This window comes from Ornithorhynchus anatinus, chromosome X1 (genome assembly GCF_004115215.2).
Source record: "Ornithorhynchus anatinus isolate Pmale09 chromosome X1, mOrnAna1.pri.v4, whole genome shotgun sequence".
NCBI classification, from domain to species: domain Eukaryota; kingdom Metazoa; phylum Chordata; class Mammalia; order Monotremata; family Ornithorhynchidae; genus Ornithorhynchus; species Ornithorhynchus anatinus.
In genome coordinates, this window is record NC_041749.1 from 90,411,453 (window position 1) to 90,438,189 (window position 26,737).

The 26,737-nt window shown below is 51.1% G+C and overlaps 1 protein-coding gene across 1 annotated transcript in view; it reads right to left on the reverse strand.

The window, feature by feature from the left end:
- The window catches only part of NCKIPSD (NCK interacting protein with SH3 domain), a 76,914-nt gene that overhangs the window by 15,545 nt on the left and 34,632 nt on the right, over positions 1–26,737 (reverse strand). The window contains exons 3-8 of the mRNA XM_029051467.2: positions 25,350–25,548; positions 21,967–22,054; positions 16,199–16,809; positions 10,000–10,170; positions 9,388–9,474; positions 4,373–4,511 (exon numbers count right to left, since the gene is read on the reverse strand). Of these exons, the coding sequence (XP_028907300.1) occupies positions 4,373–4,511; positions 9,388–9,474; positions 10,000–10,170; positions 16,199–16,809; positions 21,967–22,054; positions 25,350–25,548 (1,295 nt within the window). The remainder of the gene's footprint in view (positions 1–4,372; positions 4,512–9,387; positions 9,475–9,999; positions 10,171–16,198; positions 16,810–21,966; positions 22,055–25,349; positions 25,549–26,737) is intronic.

The window sequence follows — 26,737 nt, forward strand, 5'->3', positions numbered from 1 at the left end:
AAGCTGGGGATGGGAGAGCTGCGTGGGGAAGATGAGGAAAGCCCAGAAGGAAGGAAGATCTTGGGAGCAGATCTTAGTTTGAGCAGAATCAGGCCTGCACAGGATTTGGGTGGGAGATCAACATCACGTAGTGACAACAGAAAGTAGGGTGAAAGGGGCAACACCACTGAGCCATGCCTGAGCCAACCATTCAGCTGTTGCTGGACCAATTCGTGCACGAGCGGCGGTCCACAAGGTTTATGGGAAGCAGCGTGGCATAATGGATAGAGCAAGGGCTCGGGAGTCAGAGGGTCATAGGTTCTAATTACAGCTCCGCCACTTGTCTGATGTGTGAACCTGGGTAAGTTGGAGAAGCAGCGTGGCTCAGTGGAAAGCGCCTGGGCTTCGGAGTCAGAGGTCATGAGTTCGACTCCCGGCTCTGCCACTTGTCAGCTGTGTGACTGTGGGCAAGTCACAACTTCTCTGTGCCTCAGTTCCCTCATCTGTAAAATGGGGATTAAAAGTGTGTGAGCCCCACGTGGGACAACCTGATTACCCTGTATCTCCCCCAGCGCTTAGAACAGTGCTCGGCACCTTTCATTCAATAGTATTTATTGAGCGCTTACTATGTGCAGAGCACTGTACTAAGCGCTTGGAATGAACAAGTCGGCAACAGATAGAGACAGTCCCTGCCGTTTGACGGGCTTACAGTCTAATTGGGGGAGACGGACAGACGCTTAACAAATACCAACATTATTATTAAGTCACTTCACTTCTCTGTGCGTCTGTGCCTTATCTGTAAAATGGGGATTGAGACTGTGAGCCCCACGTGGGACAGCGACTGTGCCCAACCCGAATTGCTTGTATCCACTCCAGGACTTAGCACAGTGCCTGGCACATTGTAAGCACTTAACAAATACTATTATTAATAATGATTATTCAGCGTGGCTCAGTGGAAAGAGCACGGGTTTTGGAGTCAGAGATCATGGGCTCGAATCCCGGCTCTGCTACTTGTCAGCTGTGTGACTGTGGGCAAGTCACTTAACTTCTCTGTGCCTCAGTTACCTCATCTGTAAAATGGGGATTAAGACTGTGAGCCCCACGTGGGACAACCTGATTCCCTTGTGTCTACCCCAGCGCTTAGAACAGTGCTTGGCACATAGTAAGCGCTTAACAAATGCCAACATTATTATTATTATATTATTATTATAATTTTAAAAAAGTGAGCGTAGTCATAATGGATGGTCCATCCCTAACCCCGAGGAGGGATGTCCGGGAGGACAGCCATCCCACGGTTCTTCCCAGCATCCTTGTGGCCATTGTTGGAGATAGAATCCTGGGCTGGATGAGCCATGCATCTGACCCAGTTATGGCTCTGGACATGGGTTTGCCCTCTAATAGCTATTTTTCTGAGAGAGGATTGTGACTCCCAAGCTCCTGACCTCTTGTTTCTACCAAAAAAAAAAAATCCTTTCACACTCAGGGTCAGTCTCACCTAGGATATTGGTCTTCCAACAGACCTGGGAATCATCTTCACTTTCTGCTCCCAAACTTGGAATGGATGACTGGGAACCCTAGGGCAACTACTGAGCTTGTCTCCAGAGGCACCTGTGAATCTCTGCCTGGAAATGCTAGCCTTAAGTGGATCTCTTCCCCTCTTCAAAGCCCTACTGAGAGCCCACCTCCTCCAGGAGGTCTTCCCAGACTGAGCCCTCCCTTTCCCTCTGCTCCTCCTCCCCTCCCCATTGCCTCTATTCCCTTCCTCTGCTCTACCCCCTTCCCCTCCCCACAGCACTTGTGTATATTTGTATATATTTGTTACTCTAGTTTATTAATGATGTGCATATATCTATGATTCTATTTATCTATTTTGATGATATTGATGCCTGTCTACTTGTTTTGTTGTCTGTCTCCCCCTTCTAGACTGAGAGCCCGTTGTTGGGTAGGGATTGTCTCTATCTGTTGCAGAACTGTACTTTCTAAGTGCTTAGTTCAGTGCTCTGCACACAGTTAAGCGCTCAATAAATACGACTGAATGAATGAATCTGGGATCCTCCTGATGCTTGCTCAGGTGACCTCACTGTTCTTCACTAATGCTTGGCTGTCTGCAGATGGTGGGGGTGAGGATAGCTGCTGCTGCTGCTGCTGCTCTCGGGAGGTGGTAGGTAGGGAAGTAGCATGGCTCAGCACAGGTTTGGGGGTCAGAGGATGTGGGTTCTAATCCTGGTTCTGCCACTTGTCTGATGTGTGACCTTGGGCAAGCCACTTCACTTCTCTGTGCCTCAGTTATCTCATCTGTAAAATCGGGATTAAGACTGTGAGCCCCATGTGGAACAACCTGATTACCTTCTATCTACCTCAGTGCTTAGAACAGTGCTTGGCACATGGTAAGCGCTTAAATACCATAATTATTATTATTATTCTTGTTATATGCCTGCTGCCCAGCAGGACAGCTTAGAATTCCTTAACTCCCATTCTCTCCTAGACCCCCTCCAATCCGGCTTCCATCCCCTCCACTCTACCGAAACTGCTCTCTCTAAGGTCACCCGTGACCTCCTTCTTGCCAAATCCAATGGCTCCTACTCCATTCTGATCCTCCTTGACCTCTCTGCTGCCTTTGACACTGTCGACCATCCCCTCCTCCTCCATACCTTATCTCACCTTGGCTTCACGGACTCTGTCCTCTCCTGGTTCTCCTCTTACCGCTCTGGCCAGTCATTTTCGGTCTCCTTCGCTGGAGCCTCCTCCCCCTCCCATCCTTTAACTGTTGGAGTTCCTCAAGGGTCAGTTCTTGGCCCTCTTCTGTTCTCCATTTACACTCACTCCCTCGGTGAACTCATTCGCTCTCACGGCTTTGACTACCATCTCTACGCAGATGACACGCAGATCTACATCTCTGCCCCTGTCCTCTCCCCCTCCCTTCAGGCTCGCATCTCCTCCTGCCTCCGGGACGTCTCCACCTGGATGTCGGCCCGCCACCTAAAACTCAACATGAGCAAGACTGAGCTCCTCATCTTCCCTCCCAAACCCGGTCCTCTCCCAGACTTCTCTATCACTGTGGATGGCACGACCATCCTTCCCGTCTCTCAGGCCTGCGATCTCGGTGTCGTCCTTGACTCGTCTCTCTCGTTCACCCCACACATCCTATCCGTTACCGAGACCTGCCGGTTTCACCTCTACAATATCGCCAAGATCCGCCCTTTCCTCTCCACCCAAACGGCTACCTTACTGTTACGGGCTCTCGTTATATCCCGGCTAGACTACTGTGTCAGTCTTCTCTCTGACCTCCCTTCCTCCTCTCTCGCCCCGCTCCAGTCTATTCTTCACTCCGCTGCCCGGCTCATCTTCCTGCAGAAACGATCTGGGCCTGTCACTCCCCTTCTTAAACAACTCCAGTGGTTGCCTATCAACCTCCGCTCCAAACAAAAACTCCTCACTCTAGGCTTCAAGGCTCTCCATCACCTTGCCCCTTCCTACCTCTCCTCCCTTCTCTCTTTCTACCGCCCACCCCGCACGCTCCGCTCCTCTGCCGCCCACCTCACCATCCCTCGGTCTCGCCTATCCCGCTGTCGACCCCTGGGTCACGTCCTCCCGCAGTCCTGGAACGCCCTCCCTCCTCACCTCCGCCAAACTGATTCTCTTTCCCTCTTCAAAACCCTACTTAAAAATCACCTCCTCCAAGAGGCGTTCCCAGACTGAGCTCCTCTTCTCCCTCTACTCCCTCTGCCATCCCCCCTTTACCTCTCCGCAGCTAAACCCTCATTTTCCCCTTTTCCCTCTGCTCTTCCACCTCTCCCTTCCCATCCCCACAGCACTGTACTCGTCCGCTCAACTGTATATATTTTCGTTACCCTATTTATTTTGTTAATGAATTGTACATCGCCTTGATTCTATTTAGTTGCCATTGTTTTTACGAGATGTTCTTCCCCTTGACTCTATTTATTGCCATTGTTCTTGTCTGTCCGTCTCCCCCGATTAGACTGTAAGCCCGTCAAACGGCAGGGACTGTCTCTATCTGTTGCCGACTTGTTCATCCCAAGCGCTTAGTACAGTGCTCTGCACATAGTAAGCGCTCAATAAATACTATTGAATGAATGAATGAAGGACAGGCTCACAGATAGAGGATCCACTGAGCCTCACTTTGGAGGCCCAGAGATTGTTTAACCCAAATCTAGGAACCATAATGAAGCCTGCTTCTCTGCGTGGATGAGGAGGGAGGGAGGGGAGCCCTCTGTGCTGAGCACAAAAGAGGAAACAGGGCAAGGCACATCTGTATCTACAGGGTTTTGGAATACCCCTCTCCTCTCAACCGCGCCCTTCTACTCCCACCTCAAGCTCCCCTTGCTTTTGCCCCATTCTGGGGGCTCAAGGCCAGTTGCCTATCCCGCCCTACCTTGGGTGTGCGTCTGCATGTCCCGAGCCAGTTCCATGGGTAGCACTGAGTTCACCAGGGTGGAAATGATAGCAGCATCCAAGTTGCACATGGCTCCAAAGCACTTCAGGAGCAGCAGCCTCAAGGACACGCGGTGCTCCTGGGGACAAAAAGAGGACTCCTCTTTTTCAGGTGGAACAATCACATGAAATCACCAGCAGCTGAGTTATCCCACCCAATTGATTGTATTTATTGAGCATCTTCTGTGTGCAGAGCCCAGTATTGAACGCTTGGGAGAGTACCAGAGTTAGAGGTAATGATCCCTGCCCACAAAGAGCTTACATTCCAGCAGGAAAGGCAGATACAAAATAATTTTCAGAGAAAAAGGAGAAAAGAAAAATGGCTATGCAGGTAAGGGCTTAAATAGCAGCGCGTGTAAGATGATAGGTCCAGAAATGCTCTGGGTGGATGTCAGTGCCAGGGGCATAGTTGATGGAGAAGTGCTAAGGTGCTGGTTGAGGGTGGGTAAATATGACCTAGGGAGAAGAAAATAGATCAGGGAAGATCTCCTGGAGGAAATGTGATTTCAAAAGTGCCTGGAGGATGAGGAAAGCAGTGATCTGCGGGAAGGGGGAGGAAGTTCCAGGCAGAAGCGAGGGCATGAGCAAGGGGTCAGAAGCAGGAGACGAGAATGAATCAAAGTGAGTTGCTTAACTTGAGGGGAACAAAGAGTGAGAGCTGAGGTGTCATGGGAGAAGGGAGGGGATAGGAGGAAGAGAGCTGAGCAAGTACCTTAAAACCAGTGGTCAGGGGTTTCTGCTTGATGTGCAGATGGATGGGCAACCATTGAAGATTTGTGAGCAGTGGGGAGATGTGCACAGATTGACATTTTGGTAAAATGATCAGGGCACAGAGTGAAGTATGATCTGAAAGATGGAGAGACTAGAGGTAGGGAGACCAGCAACGAGGCAGATGTGACAGTCAAGCCAGGATATGACAGGTACCTGAACCAGCATAGTGGCTGTTTGGATGGTGGGGAAGGGGTGGATCTGGGAAGTGTTATGGAGCAAAAACCCACAGGACTGAGCAACAGACTGAATGTAAATGTTAAAATGAAGGGAGGAGTCACAGATAATGCCATTTGCGGGCTTCAGAAACAGGGAGGGTGTGGGGGCGGCTGTGGCCACCTGTGATGGGAGAATTAGATAGAAGACAGGATTTGGGAAGGAAGATGAGTTCAGTTCTAGACTACTAGGCTTAAGATGCCATCGGGACATCTGTATGGAGATGTTCTGAAGGTAAGAGGAAATACAAGGTTGCAGAGGAGGTGAGAGGTTGGCGCAGGTGAGGTACATTTGGGAGTCAAATACAGAGAGGTGGAAGTTGACGTCAATGGGAGCAGGTGAATGCCCCATGAGAAGAGACAGAGACCCAGAAAAGAGCCCTGAGGGACACCCATGGAACAGCCAGAGAGGGAAGAAAAGAGCCAGGGGAAAACTGTGTCAGTAAAATCAATCCTAGGTAACGTTTCCAAGAGAAGAGGGTGGTCCACAGGGTCAAAGGCAGCCAAAAGGTCGAGGAGGATCGGGGTAGAGTCTGTTACGATTTGGCAAGGAGGTCATAGGTGACCTTGGAGACTGCAGGCTCAGTGGAGGGCAGGGAGTGAAAACCAGACTGTAGAGAGTCAGGAAGGGAGTTGGAAGAGAAAGGAGATGGGGCAATGACTGGAATCTGCAATGGGATCCAGAAAACGTTTTTGAGAATGGGGGAGATGAGAGCATGTTTAAAGGCCCAGGGGAAGGAAGACAAGTGAGCCACAGTGTTTTAAGGAGGTTAGAGGAGAGGGGGTCAGAGGCACAGGTAGTGAGGGGTACATTGTGAAAGCAGATGGAAGATCTCCTGAGAGACAGCTAGCTGGGAAAGATGACACAGTAGAAGTTGGGGTGGGAGGGAGATTTTGGGGAGCTCACTCTTGAATGGTTTCAATTTTTTTTAAGGTATTTGTTAAGTCCTTACTATGTGCCAGGCATTGCATTAAGCACTGGGGTAGATACAAGCTAATCAGGATGGGCATAGTCCATGTCCCAGTTTTAGAATTCATCAGCACAAACGAAAAGAAGTGGGATTTCATTGCCAGTAGAAGTGAATTCTGATGGTAGTCATAATGACTACCTCAATCTATGGGGGGGGACATAGTAAGCACTTAAATACCACAATTATTAGCAGTATTTGGAGGCTGGCAGTCAGTTGCCCCATTGCCTGAGTCACAGGAAAGGGCCTTAGGGTACATTGTGAGGCATTTAGGTCAGGGGTGTTTGGACTTTTGGGGTTTACTTTTTGCCAGTCTCATCTCCAGTTATGGTATTTAGGATATTTAAGCACTTACTATGTGGCAGGTATTGTACTAAGTGCTGGAGTAGATACAAGATATTAGGGTTGGACATAAATAGACAGTGATGTTTACTTGGGTTGCTGTGTCCCAGCTCTATCCTTTTGAAAATCCTATTCTTTACCTGGGTTAGATGATGAGCTTCTTACCATTCGCTTCCCCTTTCTCGCTGTAGTTTTCTCCCAGTGCTCTTGCTGCTGTTCTCTGTCTCCCATCAGTGAGTGCCTGCACCCCCTAGGCTGAAGTCTCCCTGTGTGTCTGCCCCTCTGGTGTTTGCAGATGAGGGACGCATCCAAGTCTAGGCACAAAGCACTTTGGGTGTACATCTGTGGGTCCATAGGGGAGGGGGAGGGGATTAGACACCCCATGCCTTAGAAACTAGGATCAGGCTACAGAGGATCCAGCTCTGCTTTTCAGTGGGACACAGCATTTGGAGAGAAGAGGAGACTCCTCACTCAACAGGGACTGGCACCTGGCTACCTATGGGAGCTGGGATTTCAAGCCAAAGGAGGCAACATGGTGAGGGGTGGGGCTGACATCCTGGAGCCTTGAGGAAGCAGCATAGCCCATTGGATAGAGCACGGGCCTAGGAGTCAGAGGATCTGGGTTTTAATCTCAGTTCTGCCACTTGACTGTGTGACCTTGTGCAAGACACTTCTCTGTACCTCCTTTACCTCATCTGTAAAGCTTGGATCTACCCCAGAGCTTAAAACAGTACCTGGCATATAGTGCATAAGTGCTTAACAAATGTCATAAAAGAACATAAACAAAAAACAGGAAAAGAAAAAAAAAAACCCCGCACTGCCTCGGGCCCTCAGCTCGGCAACCTGTGTGGCAGGGTTGGGGAGAGGGATGGTTCTGAGGCTGCAAGGAGGCAGACAGGAGAAATAAAGCTGCTGCTTCTCAGTTCAGCCACTGGGACAGTGCCACCGACTTTCCCAAAAGTCCACAACATTAACCCAGGCTGAGGGAGGGGGCAGTTTCCACAGCATCAGCTGGAGCAGCAAAGTTAGTTTCACCACCCCAGGGCCAGTGGAAGGTGGGCTGAAGGGAGGAGGAAGAAAGCTGTTCCTCTACTGACCTGACCTCCTTGGGCTTACTCTCTACTGTTGGTTGGGGGGAGGGGGGAAGGGCGTGTGTGTTGGGGGGTAGCGGCTGTGTCCTCTGCAATCTACCCTTAGGAGTGGATGGTCTACTCTCACCCACAGTCGAGGATTGGGACAGTTGTGATTTAGCTGATGCGTGACTTTATCAATTAGGTTCAACCTGCTCCTTCCTTCCCTTAGCCTCTGCCGTCCACTGCCTGGGATTTAAGTTAATCTGAGGAATTTACTGGCAGGGAGGGTTGTCAGACACTGGAATGGGTCAATGAGGGAGGTTGGGAAATCTTCTCTGAAGGTCTTCAAGAATAGAATAGATTTCCATCTCTCTGGGATGGTTTTGCTGTGGTCCTGCTTGAAGGCAGGGGGATGGTCTAGCTGATTACTCAAAGGTGCACCCAGCCCTGAAAGATACTCTCACAGAGTCAGCTCAGCATTGAATGACTGGGGGCAGCAAAGGGGAGAAGGATCCGAGAGTCAGAGTCTGAACTGAGATGTGTATGTGTGTGTACACAACCCTCTCTAAAGCGTGAGTGGAGACTCCATGGGCCCTTAGGAGAAGAGTTATGCTGCTTCCCTATGCCTCAAACAGGTCTCAACAGCACCTCACCACCCTACCCCAGCATCTAGCCCTGGCAGTCACTTTTAATGCTAAGCCTACTCCCGCTTCAGTTGCATTTCATCCTCGAGCTTCTCTACAAAGCTGCTCCGTGGGACACTCAGGAGACAGGAACTGAATTAGATGTTGCTTCCCCTGCCCCTACCCCCCAAATTCCTCTCCTCAACTGCACAAAGCCATAATCAGGGAAAGCCATACAACCTATTGCTGCCACCGGGATGGGATTCACATCCTTTGGTCACAGAGTCAGGGAATAACACCAGCAGGCTCTCTCCCTCTTTGGCCCCCCGCAACACTTTCCAAGACAAAAGACAGCAGTCCAAGACTATTAGGGCAAAATTTGATAGAGGTGGGAATCGAGGCGGTCCGACTAGCAGGAGGAGGGGTAGAAGGGTTGGGGGGCAGAGGGGGCGGGAGTGGGGAAGAGGCACAAACAATGAGTGCCTTAGGAAGAGAGAGAAGTGCATTTCCCCAGATACGGAAAGCTAGTCCCCACCCCTCCCCCAGAGGAGCCCCGCTTTCCATCCAGTTTCCTGGGGCTTCTCTCCACAACCCACTTTCCTATGGAAAGCACCTCTCTGGCACACAGCAGCTTGTCAATTAAGAGAGGAGCAGACTCAACCTGCCATGATTCCCAAGGCAGCCTTGGAAATCCTGGCCCAGAGCGACAGGTCAGCGTCTGTTCAGTTCCTTCACGTGGCTCTCAACAGCAGCAGGCAGAGCCTCCCAGCTGCTGAAGTGTGAGCCGGGTACTGAGAATGAGCAAAGTTCTAAGCCTGAAGAGGGGGAGGATGACTGGGGATAGGATGGGGGTCGAGCAGGGGCCCTGGAGGTCCCGAGGGCACGTCCCACAAGCCGGGGGGAAGCGAGGGCCTCTGCCCCTCTCATAGGATCAGGGTGGCAGTCGCAAAGCCGAGAACAGCCATACCATCTGGTAGTAGGCCACCAGGGACAGGACTGACTCAAATTCACTCTTCTTACACATCTTCTTGCAAACTTCTGGGTCTGCATCCGTCTGAAAGGACCAAATGGAAATGGTGGGAGCCAGTTAGGATCCAAAGGCCTGGTAACCCAGCGCCATTTCTAATGAGGCCAGGCCAACCCTTCGCCTTCTGCTACAGCAAGAACCCAAACCGGAGGACCACCCCTGTATGCTCCCCCACCCCAATCAGGGCTCACCTCACACCCCAACAACTGGCAGTTGATTGGCACACAACTCCCACTAACAGCTTGGGATGCCTGCAGGGTGAATGCAAAAGTTGGGGTCTTGGCAGCCGAGCCAAATTTCACTCGGGGAACGGCAAATTGCTTTTCTCTACTCTCCGATGCTTGCTAGTGGCACTTTGGCCAAGGGAATGGCAGTCATTTGAATGATCAAAGCTGACCAGGGGGATTCGCCCTGTTCTCCAGATGGGGATCTGGGGCCCAGAGAAGCACCTCAGCAAACTGGGCGCCAAACCAGAATTTTCCCCCCAAAAACCCCAAGTTCCCACACTCTGCCTTATTCCACCAGGGAGCTGTAGGGAAGCCAATGACCCACCAAGATGTGGAGCAGCTCCTCCAAATAGCAGCAGATGACATTCTCATCTTCATAGAGGGCCCAGCTGCGCTGCTGGGCATCGTCCTTGTGCCGGGCCAGGTCTGCAAAGATCACCTCCAGTCGTTGTTCATCATGGCAGATCTGCCCTGAGGGCAGTCCTGAGCTTAGGTCCTGCAGCAGCACAGCAAGAGGCAAACAGTAAGGACGAGAGGGCTCCATCCTTTTTATCCTGGCTCATGGAGAGCCTCAGCAAGCACCCTCCCATTTCCCGCTCCCTGTAGCCGAAAGGGTTAAACGCATCTCCCTGGCACGCAGAAGCAGCAGGGCCAGCACAGGCCTGTTTCTTATTACCCTTATCGATCTCTCCCCTCCCCTTCCTGAAATGCTAATGCCATTAGCTAATTACCACACTGGTCCCTGCTGCCTGCCATCCTCCCTGACTGTGGGGGCCCAGGGCAGAGTTAAACCACAGGGGAAGGTGCCTGAAGGAGGAGGAAGGAAGAAGGCGGTTTTTCACCGCAGCTTGGGGCTAGGGTTACATCGGCCCCACCCATGCACAGGCCCTGGGATGGGGTCAGATGGCAGTTTCAGCCCATCGCTGACCTTGGACAGGAGCAGGTGTTCTCTGGATGGGGGCGTGTGTGTGTGTGTGTGTGTGCCTTGGGGGCCTCGGCTGTGGCTCTGCTGAAAGCTGGGAATCCATGAAGCCAGTTGCATTGGGCTGATGGGAGGAAGCTGAGAATGGGAGTTGTCCCTGCCACAAGGGGAATGAAAGAATACAGAATGGCGGTGGCGGGGAGATCAGGGACAGACATGGCAGGGTGGTGAGAGGGAACGGACATCTTTGATTCAAACTGTGAGGTGGAACCAGGGAAGAAAGGAGAAGTGGGAGGCCGGAGCCCCTCAAAAGGAACATTTGACTTCAGGTTTTCAAGGGGAATGTTTAAAGGGGATTAGTAAGGAGCAACATTTGGTCTTAAATTGCTCCATGGCATCTGAGGTGTGAACTAATTAGGACTTTTTCACTACATTACTGAAACAGTGAATCAAGATATTCTTGTTGCCACTGCTAATTATACCACCTTGGTAGCACTGTTATTTCCCTACCTCCTTTCTAGAAAGACGCTCTGGAAAACAGGGACAGGTGGAGGGTGGTGGGCGTTGTGGGGAGGGGCCAGGTGACCCCAGGGGTTTGTAAATAGATACCTTGGCAGTGTAAGGCTGCACACAATTTTCCGGCGCTACACTTCCATTTCCAGACTCCAAGGAAATTCCCTGGCCCCATAAGCCCCATCCACACTTCCGCCATCCCTCTTTGGAACCAGCCTGTTGGCACCGATGGGCTCCCATCCAGCTTGCCTGAGGCTCGCTCACCTTGTACAAATGAAACTTCAGCCCAACCTGAGATTTCTCCCCACAACCTGCCCCACAGTCAGGATCCAGGATATGCCAGCTCTGCTAGCTGGGCAGCGTCTCCATCAGCAACCAGGTACTCGCTTAGAAAGGTGGTAGGCTCTTGCTTTTGCCAAGAGTCAGCTTCATTTACTTAAAATCTCCTCTAGCCTCTGAACACAACCACAGAGCCACTCAGGGAATGAACTGCTGCTGCCGGGAGGATATTTTCAGTAGCTCCCCATTGACCTCCTTGCATCTCCTCTCCCAGAGTGGGAGGTGGTTTTGTGCAAAGTTGGCTGTATTTCCACACAACTGTTCTTCCCGTTTCCTTTTTCTGGATTTCCTGGTCTCCACACTCTCAATCCCCCAGCGAAGCACTGATCGGCATTTCAAGTGCAGGCTGAGCACTTAACACGCAGCAAGGGATGGGTGGAGAAGAGAAAAGTGGGATCCACAACCTTTGTTCCCCCAAAACACATCCTCAGGCCAGCAGTGGGGTGGGGAAGGCAGAAGAGACACTCCCCCCCCCCCCCCCCCCCCCCCCCGGCTCATCGGGATAGTTAATGCCAGAGAGGGATCAGGATCCTCCACTGCTCTCCCCAGGGGGTCGGGGCCAGATCAGCAGCGTGGTGAGAGCTGCTTTTATTGAATTTACCGAGGGCTGCACTCTCCAAGCTGCTTCTTTCATTACACACACTTCCTGAAAGAGCCTCCAGGCTATCCCAGGGATCTTGGCTGGAGCTGACTTTAGGGGGACTCACCCTGTTGGCAGTAACATAAGAATTTGGCAAAAAATCCATGCGTAGTCCATGCAGATGGGGTAGGCGGTCACAGAAGTTGCTCAGAGTTTAAACCTCTCATTCTCTGTGAATCTGTGGCTTCTCTTTCCCGCTCCTCCTCTTGACATCTGGGGGCTTCTAGCCACTCCTAGCCATTCAGAGTAAGTCAGCAAATGTCCATGACTCCTTGATCGTGAAGGGTCAGGAAGACCTACATACTCCACTATTTAAACACTTACTCATCTGCACGTCCATTTATCCATTCTCTTTTTCTTCCTCTCTGTGTCTGTCTCCCCTACTAGACTGGAAGCTCCTTGAAGGCAGGGAATGTGTCTACCAACTACTGTACCTTCCCAGGCACTTAGAAGAGTGCTCTGCCCACAGTAGGCACTCAATACTACCGACTGATCAATTGATGGATCTTTTTTTTTTTATGGTATTTGTTAAGGGCTATGTGCCAGGCACTGTATTAAGCACTGGGGTTGATACGAGGTAATCAGATTGAACACGGTCCACATCCCTCAAGTGGCTGACTGGTTTTCAACCCCCATTTTGGAGATGAGGCAACTGAAGCACAGAAAAGTGAATTGACTTGTTCACATAGCGAAGTGGCAGAACTGGGATTAGAATCCAGGTCCTTCTGACTCCCAGGGCTGTGATCTATCCACTAGGCGACGCTGCTTCTCTCACCTGGGTCATTATGCAGCTCCTGGGCTTGAATTGAACATAGTTGGTAAAATGACATTCAGCTGTCATTACCCTCCTGATGTGTGGAAACGGTCTGGGGTTTTTCTGAGGAAGCAGCGTGGTTTAGTGGAAAGAGCCTGGGCTTCGGAGTCAGAGGTCATGAGTTTGACTCCCGGTTCTGCCACTTGTCAGCTGTGCGACTGTGGGCAAGTCACTTAACTTCTCTGTGCCTCAGTTACCTCATCTGTAAAATGGGGATTAACTGTGAGCCTCACGTGGGACAACCTGATTACCCTGTATCTCCCCCAGCGCTTAGAACAGTGCTCTGCACATAGTAAGCGCTTAACAAATACCAGCATTATTATTATTATTTCTGAGTGGGTTGATGCCTGAGGGCAGTCCAGGCCCTGGGTCTTCCCTGTTCCAGGTAACTCCCCCTTCCTCCCTCCTCCCCCAGATGAAAGTTCAGCACCTATGAGTTCCTTCAAGCTATGAGGTCTGGAGAGAACTATGGATAGGAGCAGTTTCAGGACAGTTTGCACCTTTAAAATCAGCCAACCCAACCAGAGCCAGCCAGGAAGATTACACAAAATGCAGGAGACAGATTCACATCAAAACCAGAGTAAAAGGGGCCTCCTTCTTACTCAGTGAGAAAACTACCACCCTGGAGGCTTTGACTCCAAAACTTTGCAACTCTGACCCATAGAAATGATTAAATGACCAGTTTGGACCATAAGTCTCCAGGACAGAATTTACCGTTTCTGCCTTTGTCTTGTACCATACCCAGAGCATTGCTGGTGTTCCGTAAATATTAAACCACGAGGATGGACACTGGTTCTCTGGGGATGAGGCTTGGGTCACTGGATGATAAACAGTCCTGTACTTGGAATTCCTTCTATGTCCTTAATAAAATACATCTTTGCACTTTCATTTGGCCATCAGCAGTGGGACTTTGATCTCCATCACTGACTAGGAATTTTCTCTTTGGGGTTGTAACTCAAGTTAGCAAGAGGGAATTTAATCAACTGCTCATCCCTGCAAATCCACATTACCTCCACAATCTCCCTGAGCTCAGTTGCTCTCGGTGAATGTTGCAAATAATAATACAAAATAATAATAGTAATAGTAACGGCAGCAATGATAATACCTTGAATTTGTAGAACACTTATTTTTCCAAAGCTTTTTCTCATCTCATTTTATCCACAATATCCCTGAAAGGTAGGAAGAGGCAGGTATTGAATCTCCCTTTGATAAGAGGAAACTGAGGCACAGAGAAGCTAAGCGACTGGCTCATGGTCTCCTTGGAAGGTCAGTGGTAGAGCTGGGACCAGATCCCAGATCTGAGTTCTCACCACTAGCCCTTACTTATCTAATGGGTTATTTTTCCCCTTATTTCCTCTACTGACGTGACGAGGTTGCTTTGCCACTCAGAACTGTGTGACAGGAAAATGGCACGCAGCTCCCCACCCCCCACCCCCAACAAATCACAACCAACAATCTTTATAAATACAGCAAGTCTGCCTGGGTGGCTCCTCCAACAAGTACCGACTGCTTGGGTTGGCAGCCTTGCCAATCTTCCTTGTTGCTCCTTAACCAAAATTAAATAACTGCCTTAGGTTTAGTACGGTTACGTACGCAAATATAAACATTGTGCTTCCTGGGATGCCCTTCGGCTGGCCCTGGTGCCAGGAGACCACTTATTCAATCTTGCCCAGGCATTCCTGAACCTGGGCATTAAAAAAAGGAATACATTAATTCCTAATTGTTCATCCCCACTCTTTGATTGAAAGACAAATCTTTAAAAGCAGTTCAACCGCTCGGCCATTTTGGAGCCATTGTTAATGTCTTCTCTCTCATTTATTAGTTGGGTGATTTTCACTCTAGCATCTCTCTTCTCCGTGATTATCTTTAAGAGCCTCTCTTACTCCCCTTACCGCTTTTGGCAGCCTGAACTTGTTCAGCTTCCCGGCTGTCCTTATCTTTCCCTTGCAGCCCTCAATGACAGTACCCTTGCAGCTCCGCCCCTGCTTTTGCTGCCAGAATGGGGTCTTTTGATTCCCTGTGCACTTTCCCTCTTGGGACCGCCCCTTCCCACCCCGACCGCCCTCTGCTCCTGGCCTTTTTCAGTTCCAATGGAATTACAATCTGTCATGCCGTCTCTGGGTCCCTATTAGCCCAATAACGAGTGTGGGGTTTGAATGGCTTTGCAGACGACACCATGCCCAGCTCTTGGGCTTATTTCCCCTACTTTGCTCCCTTTGAGAAATACCCTTCTCGGGCTGCCTGCCTCCTGGGAATCTCTTTATCCTATTGACCTCAAATCATGTCGTGTTCAGCCGTAACCAACCCTTATGACATCCACCCGTTCAAGAACAGAAAGATTGAGGTGCCTCTTCCCAGAATGCAGGCTGGCTCCTTGGACACTCACTCAAAGAGGCTTCCCCACATCACTGTTACTTCTGTGTAGAGGACCACATGCTCCCCAGACAAGTCACCCTAGCTGTTGCTCCTTGGATGTTTTTCTCAAGTCTAAATGTCCCTGTCTTCCCCCCCGCCCCCTCCTCTCTCTCTCCACCTCCCACCCCCACTCCCCCTCAGGTTTAACTTGCCCCAGGGATGGCTCAGTTTGCCATCCTCCGCTCCAGGGTTAAGATCAAGTGAGGCACAGTCTGCTTCCCCTAAAACAGTCCTCTCCCCGTACTTGCTGAAAACAGGGGTAAGGGCAGAAGCCCTGTTATTTAGGCTCTGCTGTGGAGTTCTCAACTCTCACCTCCCCGTGAGTAACCTTCTTTACTCCCTTAGCAGAGAAGTCGGACCAAGATCCTCGTCCATTGCGGTCGGAGAGGAGGAAGTCTGGGGATGGCAAGTCCTCAGGAACACGTCTCCTCCGGGGCTTATACTAGAGCAATGGGTAAGATACTTAGGAATCTGACCCACATCTAACACACATGGTCTCTACTGCGGCAGGTAACTGCAGCCTCCCTACTTCTCCCCGAGCCTGTGCAACAGGGTCCCCGCAACAAGCCCTGAAAGGATCATTAGATGTGACTCGCAGCCCTGCCCGCCTAGGGCACGGCTCTTACTCTACCGCCTGAAGAACAAGGAGATAATGGGCGTCGCCAACCTCCTGCTAACCCCCAGGTTGCCTGCTGGGCTTCCTGCTTTCCCTATCATTTCCAACTCTCCCCTCTCCATAAGTAAGCCTCCTGTCACTCTTTTAGCAGGGGACACAGGCCAATCCTCTTCCCATCTTCACTCTCCCGCCTAGGTAGCAATTTGGGGATTAGCAACAAGAGATTTCGGTTGCTCCCTCTGAGAAGGGTAACTCCTTCTCTTACCTTACTCTCCACCAGTGAGATGAGAATCTGCTCCATGATGCCATTGGTGGCGGGAATGGAGCTCTGGATATGGCCAACGACCACACCAATGGCCACCCGGGACAGGTCGTAGCTGAGGTTGGTGTTTCGGCGAACCAGCTCCATCAGCTCAGCTCCGATCGTCTTCGGGACGGACACGGACGGGCCAGGGGATTCAGGCTCTGGCACCTCCGCCCCGGCCTTTTTCTCATCGTCGAGGCATAGGGAGTCGAAGGCTTCCAGGCCAGCATGGGAAGCCGAAGCCGTCCTCTTGGGCTGCTCCTCCTCCGAAATCGCAGGGCTTTGGGGCTCTTCTCCCGGTGGGATCTCTGGGGCGGCTCTCTTTGCCTGGAGAGGGTTAGCGGCCTCCCCGCTGGAGGAAGCGCCCTGGGTCGGAGGGCCCAGATCTAGGCTTCGGGAGATAGAGGTGTGGGCGCTGCGGCTGGGGACAGGGGGAGGGGTGTTGGCAGGGCTGGACCTGGCTGTGGTGGGGCCTGGCTCGGACATGCTGGACCCCGTATACAGAGTGTCCAGGGACGTCGTGCTTACGGAGGAGGCGCTAGACACCGATCCGGAGGGGATTTCCACAGCATCTGAAAAGGGAACAATTAAAAAAAAAAACCCCTCAGTCTCAGCATCAAAGGGAAACAACAAACCCCCCCAACTGAGTCCATTAAGGCTGCCACCAAAGCAGTTTAACTCCTCTTCCTGGCTCACTTATCTCACAGCAAAATTGCACTAGTTTTCTCTCGAGTATTCTGGTGCAATAACCTCTCCAGGAAGGAGAGGGGAACGGAATGCTGCTCTAGAGAGGTGGATTATCTTCAAAGGCTTTGCAGTTGTACAAGACAAATTTAACGGGGGAATAGAACAGGTTTTTTCCCTCCGGTTAGACACTCGCTTACATCCTTTGTAGAACTGGTACATGGGCCAAATGACTCTCTTGTCCTAGAACTGGGTTTCTGAAAGTGTGCGGGAGATGGAGATGGGGGGGAGGGGGAGGCGACGGACCGCAGGAGAAGATAGGGTGTGGTGGCTCGGTTGAGGCCTGAGCGGGGAAGCTGTGGGTGGGTGGGTGGCTATTTTTAAGGGGCAGTGCAATTCGGTCTGGTATTCAAGGAACTTTGCCCAAAAAAGATTGGGAACTCTGACACCAGCGGGGCAATGCCATCTTAGAGAAGCAGCGAGGCTCAGTGGAAAGAGCGTGGGCTTGGGAGTCAGAGGTCATGGGTTCTAATCCCGGCTCCGCCACTTGTCAGCTGGGTGACTTTGGGCAAGTCCCTATACTTCTCGGTGCCTCAGTTACCTCATCTGTAAAATGGGGACTAAGACTGTGAGCCCCAGTGGGACAACCTGGTCACTTTGTACCACCCCCAGTGCTTAGAACAGTGCTTTGCACATAGTAAGCGCTTAACAGATACCACCATTATTATTATTATTATTCTAATTATGTGTCCTCAGGGGCTGCACTTATCTCTGAGGTTGCACAGACAAGGATCATTCAGGCCCGTATGGCGGGTTCTAATCCTGACTCTGCCATTTGTTCGCCGTGTGACCTCGGGCAAGTCACTTAACTTCTCTGTGCCTCAGTTACCTCATCTGCAAAGTGGGGATTAAGACTGTGAGCCCTATGGGGGACATGGACTACGTCCAAACTGATTAGCTCGCATCTACCCCAACGCTTAGTACAGTGCCTGGACCATAGTAAGTGCTTAAATACCATCGGGGGGAAAAAAGGCAAGCTTGCAGAATGTACAAAATATACGTTTATGCAACATATCTATGCACAGAACGTGTGGGGAGGGGGTGAGAGGAGAGATCGTTTGTGATGGGGACGCGGAGATGAACACAGAGAGACATGCATATAAATGTAGTTGATCTGGGATATTTAGTCATGACAGATGAATTGTGATCACCACCTGTCATGATGTTCTCTTTCCCTGGAGCGCACCAAAGCCGGGAGAGGGGGCACCTGGGCATGCGGCTGGCTGAGCACTGCGCTTTCTGGGCAATAACACAGCTCTCACTGAGCCTGGGTACGGGCAGGGGGAAGGAGAGGCACACCACTGTCATGAAGACAATGCTGAAAATTTCTCATCATCTGATCTGGCCAAACAAAGAGCCAGATGCACTCGGCGGGGGGTGGAAAAAAAGGGCAGCTCGGTTCTGAGGGGCCCGAAGCTGTTGGCTTAACCTGGGGCTCCTCCTGCTGGTCACGAGTAGACTTCTCCAAAAAGTTGGAGGAGTTGCGTGCCTTAAGCTCCTGGGTTAACGGCCTGGGGCCCGAAAGGATCTCAAATCAGCTCTGGGTTTTTTCCTCGGGGGGAGGGCAAGGCAGAGCGAAGAGCTCTAGATCCTCTTTCAGGTGGGAAGAGGGAGGAACAGCGGGCATGGGGTCGCTGGGTTCCGGGACGTAATACTCGTAAAAATGATGTTGGTATTCGTTAGCACTTACTATGGGTCAAACACTGTTCTAAGCGCAGGGGGAGATACAAGGTAATCAGGTTGTCCCACGCAGGGCTCACAGTCTTCATCCCCATTTTACAGATGAGGTCACTGAGGCCCGGAGAAGTTAAGTGACTTGCCCAAGGTCACACAGCTGACAGGCGGCTGAGCCGGGACTAGAACCCATGACCTCTGACTCCCCAGCCCGGGCTCCTTCCGCTGAGCCACGATGCTTCTCCGTAAATGTCCTTGTTTGAGAAGCGACGTGGCCCAGGCATCAGAGGACCTGGGTTCTAATGTGTGGCGCTGCCACTTGGTTGCTGTGTGACCTTGGGCAAGTCACTTGGCTTCTCCGTGCTTCAGTTCCCTCACCTGCAAAATGGGGATTCGATACCCGTTTTCCCTCCTACTGAGACTGTGAGCCCCACGTGGGACCTGCTCTTCTTGTATCTGCCCCAGCGCTTCGTACGATGCTCGGCATACAGGAGGCAGTTAAATATCACAATTATTATTATTTTTGACTATTATTCTTGTTTAACTGCCACGAGGCCTCGTGAAATCTTTGTGGCTCTGTTAGGTCACGACAGTCTTCTGAGACGGTCAAGAATGAATACAAGAGGCTTTGTTGCATTTTAGCTTTGCCAACAGACACCCAATCGGATTCTCTCTGGCCTACTAAGTATGGTCTGATCTCGGTTGGTCACATGAGAGGAAAAAGCCTGGGTCTGGGCATCAGAGGACCTGAGTTGTCATCCTGGCTTTGCCACTTGGCTGCTGGGTGACTTTTGGCAAGTCACTTCGCTTCTCTGGGCCTGTTTCCTCCTCTGTTCTCCTTTCCACTAAGACCGTGAACCCCATGAAGGATAGGGACGGCGTCCGACGTGATTATCTGGGATCTACTCCAGCACTCAATACACAATAAGCACTTAACTAATATCACAATGATGATGATGATGATGAGACTTGTTCAAGATGATTTCATTTTTAGTTATGAATATAAAGTGCTGTATTTTGGAATACACATAAATTACGAGGGTTGGTATGAAAGGATTGTTCCTTATTTTATTTCTCACTACACAAAAACAAAAGAAAACTTCATGGACTAAGCCCACTTCAGCGGCACATATTAAGTTATTTATCTGCTCCGATGCACTTGTGTCAACACTGAGCCGAGGACTGTAAAACCCCTGGTCACACTACTGTGACAAAGCATGAATCTTCAGAATTGTCTTTTTCAAAACTTTGCTCATGTAACTTATCCTGTACTGTTGGAAGGACCCATTGATCTGTGGTGGCAAGACTGGCTCCTTAAGCAGGAGGGGAAGGACAGTCCACTCAAAGGCCACGGTCACTTACCGTGTGAGCGGCCAGTGCGAGGCCGGGTACCGTCAGGCAGCAGAAGCACTCGGTTTAGGTTCCAAGCAGGACGAGTATTTCCTGGGTGGTTTCGGGTCCCTTAATATCTTGGGTTAATATGCTCTGTGTTAATTGAGGAACCCTTAGTCATAACACCCACCACTGGGATCCCCTCTCAGCTCCAAAATATCGATGCCTCTGGGGGAGGGCTTTTTTCCTCTAGACTGTAAGTTCCTTGTGGGCAGGGAATGTGTCTACCCACTCTGTTACAGTGTACTCTTCCAAGCGCTTAGTACAGTGCTCTGCACACAGTAAGCACTCAATAAAAACGATGGATCGATCGACTGTTCTGCATTTACTTGCCAGTGACTGTTTGCAGCAGCACCCTGAGTACAGCGCACTGTTCTAGGCACTTGGACGCACAAATTACAAGTAGAAGCACGTTAGCATCCTTGTGCTAATTCTGATGTACTGTACTCTCCCAAGTGCTCAGTACAGTGTTCTGCACATAATGAGAGCTCAATAAATGCCACTGATTGATAGATAAAAAGACACCTCACTCCTGTGATGTTGGTGCCTCTTCAGTGGCCATCAACTGGGTCTCATCCCCAGACTAAAGGCACAGTAAAAATTCCTCCCCTTTGTTAGTTCATCTTCCAAACTCTTCAAATGCTTATAACTTTGGAACTCTTTGAGTGCTTATATAGCTGATTTAAATTGGGCTCATCCATCAACAGTCTTGGAATTCAGCACACAAATCCTGCAGTTGGAGGCGTTCTTGAGTGAGGCGTATGCCCACTGGCTATCCAATACTCACTGCCACAGCCAACTTAGATGGTTTGATGTGGTCATCTTGCTTAATGAGCACAGCACTCCAACCTTTGGTTTACGTGGCTGACCACTTCAAGGTCTAGCATCGATTTCCTCACTTCTGAGGGAACACTTTAGCCAACATCTAACGGTGCTCTCGTCAATGTTTGAGCAGGCATGCACATTCTTTAAATGCCTAAAAAGATTCCCTGGGGGGAACTCTTCCCCACTTCGAAATTCATTAATTGCTTTCTGCTTTGAACACACATCTAGCAAGGCTGTCATTCTGAGCAGTGTGGGGCGATAATTCTTGATCAATCCCAGCACCACAGAGCTTAAAATAGGTGGGAGATGCAGACCTTTAATCGTGATCTTGGGTAGCTTTCCTGCAAAGCCGTGGCTATAAGGTTAAAAAAATTAGCAACGTCACTTTCATACCACCCCCATAATGACATCAGAATAATCTTGGGTTTGGACAAAGGGACACTGCAAAAATTATTTTCTACAGCCTGAAATGCAAAACCCCCATCCCATCAAAAGATCTTCATTTGAGGGTTTGATTCGATGAGTACTGCCTATCAGAGTGGCCAAGTGTTTAATGAATGTCCAGGGCTCCCTGCTTGTTGGCAGCTGAACAGCTCGATCGTGATCCCTTAACTAACTCTGGACCTACCATGTGGGCTTGTTTTTTCGGTCAACCCGAAGGCCAACATGAAGAGAGGTTCAAGGCTACACCCCTGCACCTGTGAGCCAGAACTACCACCAGCTCCCACGTCCTCCCACATCTGGAGGAGCAGCACTGCCTAGTGGCTAGAGCACAGGCCTGGGAATTAGAAGGACCTGGGTTCTAGTCCTGGCTCCGCCACTTATCCGCTTTATGACCCTGGACGAGTCACTTAACTTCTCTGTACATCAGGTACCTCACGTGTAAAATGGGAATTAAGACCGTGAGCATTATGTGGGACCTGATTACCTTTTATCTACCCTAGTGCTTAGAACAGTGCCTGGTACACAGTAAGCGCTTAACGAACACCATAAAGAAACAAAAAAACAGAAAAACCCCAAAGAACATCTGGCTCCAACCTGGCTGAAATGCCAACAGACCAAGACTTAAAAGATAGCCCCAACTTCTTCCTTACTTTTTCCAGAGGCCACCATCTGCGCGTTCCTACGCTTCTCAGGTGGGGGAGGTGTTATCGGGGCAGCCCGACGAGGCTGGGGTGGGATCTGGAAAGGAACAGATAAGAAAAATCAACGGCAACCAGGAGCAATGTCCCTCACTCCTTGGGAAAGCAGTCACCCAGCATGCACTGGAGCTCTGGTTGTGGCTCTACTCCAGGGTGGTGGGCTGTTTCTGGAAGGGTGGATGCTAAAAGACCCTGCCTGGCAAGAACAAAGCTGAAACCAGGCTGTTCCTCCCTTTCTCCCTCCCACTGACAGGGCAAAGCAGTGCAGGCTTAATTGCTAGTTCAGCCATGGGAGTGTCTGTTAACTTCCTGTAGACCTGTCAAATGTGTTCTCTCTTCTTAGCCCCGCTTCTCCACAACTCCTTAATCAGATGCCACCCATTCTCCTCCCCTCCTGCCTCCCACCGCCCCTTGTGGCAGGCTCAATCTCATACTTCTCAATGGCTCTAGGGATGGGGAGAGGGAAGAGGCTCCTGGGCACTGATTTGGAGTATATTCACTGCAGAAAAACCAAGGGTCAAGGGCCCGGGGATGGCTTTAGAGGTCAGGGTCCTGACAGGGGAAGGGATCAGAGGGAATCTGCAGGGAATCTCAGAGGAGGAGACCTTCCCCCGCAACCTCCCTTTGGCGGAACGGCACGGACACGATCCCCGTTATTCCTTCCTGGGACCCATTGACAAAAGTTTTTCAAATAGGATAAATGGTTAAGGGAGATTGTGAGCCCTGTGTGGGACAGTGGCAGGGACTGTGTCAATCTGATGATCCTGGGTCTAATTCTACAAGCTCCTTGAGGGCAGGGAAGGTGTCTCCCAACTGTATCGTACTCTCCCCAAGTGCTCGGTACAGTGCACTGCACACAGTAAGCGCTCAAGAAATACCACTGATTGATTTTAACTACCATTCAGAAGCTCTGAAGGCTGCACGGCCCTAAATCCTTCCCAGGTAGTACTGACGCCAACAAGGCCACTGGCAGAGTCCATCTAAAAGATTTTGTCTCTTGCTCTGGAAAGTTCTATCTGGTGAAGGAACAGGAGGTAGGCAGGAGCGCTTCTCGGGGAGCAAGTAGCAAGGGGTCCCGGGGAAGAGAAGCGGGAGGAGGGATGGGAGGGGATGATGGTGAAAGTGATCCCTGCCAAGGGGAGCTCCCTGTTAATCTGCAGCTCTTCTCACCAATGGTCTGGAAGCTGAAACACTAGCAGGGAGGGCCAGGCTGGCTGAAAGCCAGGGGTACCTTCTCACCCCTTTAAAAATGGTAAGAATTTGGCCCAGGAGACAGCTCTGAGGGCAGCTGTGCCAAAGGCTCCAGGGGGAGCTGCATGAGGAGTGGGCTGCGCACTGCCGCCCCCAGCCTACCCACCCACCCTCCCGGCAGCTAGAATCACATCACATCTTCCCTCCTCGAAGTGCCTGACCCAACCCAGCCCGCTTACACAAGCAGCAGCAGGGTGGGAGCCTGGGTCGCCTACATCAGCACTCTGTGGAGCTGGGCAAGTGGAAAGCCAGATAAGTGAAAGGTCCAAGCTGCACGAGGAGAAAAGGATGTATTTCTCTAGTGCAGAAGCCACTGTGTTTCCGCCAGGCCTCACCCCCAACCAAGCAGGGCTGAAGGGCCCCCTCTTCTCCATGCCCGATGATAGTGGTGGAAAGGGATGGAACTCTTCCAGGACTCCTCCAGGAGAAGGGAACCCCTTCCCCTGGGGAAGAAGGCAGAGGAGGAAGGGAAGTGATGTTAGCCTGAAGGAAAAGTGGCTGTTGCTTAGCTCCCGTCTCCAGTCTCTCCTCCTGTCTCAATAATAATAATAATAATATTTGGATTTGTTAAGCACTTATTATGTGCCAAGCACTATACTAAGCACTGGGGTAGATACAAGGTAATCAAGTCCCTCATAGAGCTCACAGTATGAGTGAGGGCAGCCACATCAGGACTGCTGTCTGTACAGAAGAGGTGCTAAGGAAATAGTGGGTGATAATAAGGTTAGTATTCTGAGTTTAGGACTCACTCCATAATTGGCCAAGTGACCTCACTGCCCAGAGACCCATCCCTCTGTCCAAACCAAAACCTCTTCTGTTTGAAGACCTGCTGACAGAGCACAGGGCCTCCCTATCCCGGCCTTATCCATGGCCAATTCGACTCTAAATATCCAGTGTCCTGACTCTGTTAGCCCTTTCCCCTCAGCCAAGGAAACAAGGTGTGGCTCCAGGTTTTCCTGCTTCCTTCCTGGCTTCCAGCACAATCCACTGCTTGAAGCCATGCCTGGAAGGTGCAGGTAAGCCTGAGATTCAGGAGGATCTCTCAGAGTCAGTGAGCAGAGGAGTACGAGTAAGGGAAGATGAGGAGAAGACTGAAGGATGCTCTTCTTCTCCCCCAATCGAGAAACAAGAATTGGACCTGAATTGTGGCCTCTTTGCTGAACCATCCTAGACAGAGGCATGCGTGCACACGCTCTCTCTCTCTCTCTCTCTCTCTCTCTCACTCCCACCCCGCTCTTTCCATTTTGTCTGCCTTGGAAATTCGGTCACCTCTGGGGTGAGGAGCAGCTGGCATTCGTTCCCCAGTAGAATGCACAGTAGAACCCTGCCTGGGCTCAAAATCTTGGCCTGGTCCAACACGTACTGTCCAGTCCCAAACTGGTTCGCGGTGGACAAGTGCCTAGCCAGTCAGGAAATGAGCCCGGCTCACTTTCACTTGTTGCAACTGGGCAGGCCCGGTGGCTGTGCACAGTAGTGGTAGAGTGGGTTTCCTGGAACAAGTAGATGGCTGGAACAATTACATATGTGCGAACAGCTGCCCGGGAACGGTAACACCACAGTTGTGCCTCCTTCCCAGCTCAAAATCCCCCAAAACAGAGGAATTGTGGAAGGTGTCACTTGACCCTGGCCTGACCCCACCCTATAGACGAGGGGCCTGGGGGCTGGGCCTGAGGCACGCGGTGCTCTACCCCACACAAGACCACCAGGAGTGCCACTACTGGGTCACCCAGCCCGAGACCTGGTCTCCCACGGTGGCTTGGAAGATGCTTGGAGGAACCATGTGACAGGTAACAAATGTCACAGGTTCATCCCCCGCTGGGCAAAGTGTTTCTTTTTGTTGCTTTGAACCTTTCAGCTTCAGCGGGGGTCCACGCACCCAAGTGCCATGGGACTTGGTGAACAAAATTCCGTTAGCCCCATCCACCCCTATCACGGTTTGGAAACTTCGACCCGACCTCTCTCAGCCTGCATCGCCGAGACTGAAGAGCCCTACCTCCTCGGGGAGGGAAGATGACCAGAGCTGTGATGCAAGGAGCCGAGCTCCAAAAGGCAGAGTTGGCAAGAGGAGGCCAGGCCAGGATTACCTGATAGAGGCCGTCATCCTCTCCCAGGAACTCCGAGGTGGGCAGGCTGTGGTGTCGCTCATAGCCAGTCCGGCATACCCCATTAGGCTGCCGGGTGGCATCCAGGTGATGATCACTGGAAGATGGGGTCATTGTCACCTGACTAGTGGCTGCATGGCCTTTGCGGGACAAGGTTTCCTTTCGATGGTGGATCAGCTTCCTGAGGAAGGGAACATAGAGTTAAAGGTTCAGGAGCACGTGTCAGCCATGGTCAGCATCAAAGCCTCCCAGGCTACCAGAGAAAGCACTAACTCATGGGGCGGGAGGCCGTGAGGGAGATGGAGGTTGTTGCCTTGGAATGGGGTGGTCAGAGACTCTGGGAATCAGAGTGGCCCCTTGCCCAGAGGGGAACAAATGGGAAAGAGATGGATGGGGAGGATCACGTAAGGAAGGAACAATCAGGTCAGGAGAGAGGCTGCCTGACATGTTCCACGGCCACTTCTCTCAAACTAGACCACATCCAGTTCCAATGAACTCCAAAGAGCACCTCTGTGGGTAGGAAGGAAAACAAGGGCTTTGTGAATGGAAATCATTTATGAGTCACACTTAATCGGAGCCCTCCGGTCCCCCTATTTTCCAGCCTCATCTCCTGCCGTTTCTGACGGCCCGCCCCTCACCTCCGCTACTTAGGATCGATGCCTTGGAATGAATCCACTGGCACTAGGTTAAAATTCAAGCTGGGCTCTGTCCAAGCAGTTCAACTCCCGGCAGGTAGAAAGGCTCATGGGAAAATATCTTCCCTGACGGCTGCAACTCCAAGGCAGAAGCACTGAAGCAGAGGATTCATCTGAAACCTCAACCCAAAGCGTGTGCATGCAACACATACACACTCCCACAGATGTCTCTGTGGCTCCTAAGCATACCCAGTGAAAAAATCCTTTGACTCCTAGAATCTTTGGTCAAGGAGTTGCCCACTCAGGCTTAGAAAGAGCAGGAGCTCTACTCTGGCAGCATCCAGGAAACTTGGAAAAGGGAGGAGGGAGTGGTGGAGAGCAAGAGGGAGTCATAGCTACGGGCTGCTGGCATCACCAGCGATGAGGCAAATGAGTAGGGGGAAGTCGCTTCACAGAACACTATGTTCAGAGAACAAGGAGGGAGATAGGCTATTAATCACGTTGCCATTTTTTTTTTCCAACAACAGTGAGGTCACGCAGCAACCTGGGAGGATGGATATTGCTCAGGTGGCCTCTCTTGGGCTCACTCTGCCACTCCCAAGGAAGACACCTTATCTCCTTCTGCAGGACTCATCTGCTCAGTTCCATCGCTCACCCTTATCCCAGAAGAAACCAGCTCTTCCACCAGCTCCATGTCCTCCACTCACCTTGCCTTCTACCCCTCCCCCGTCCCTC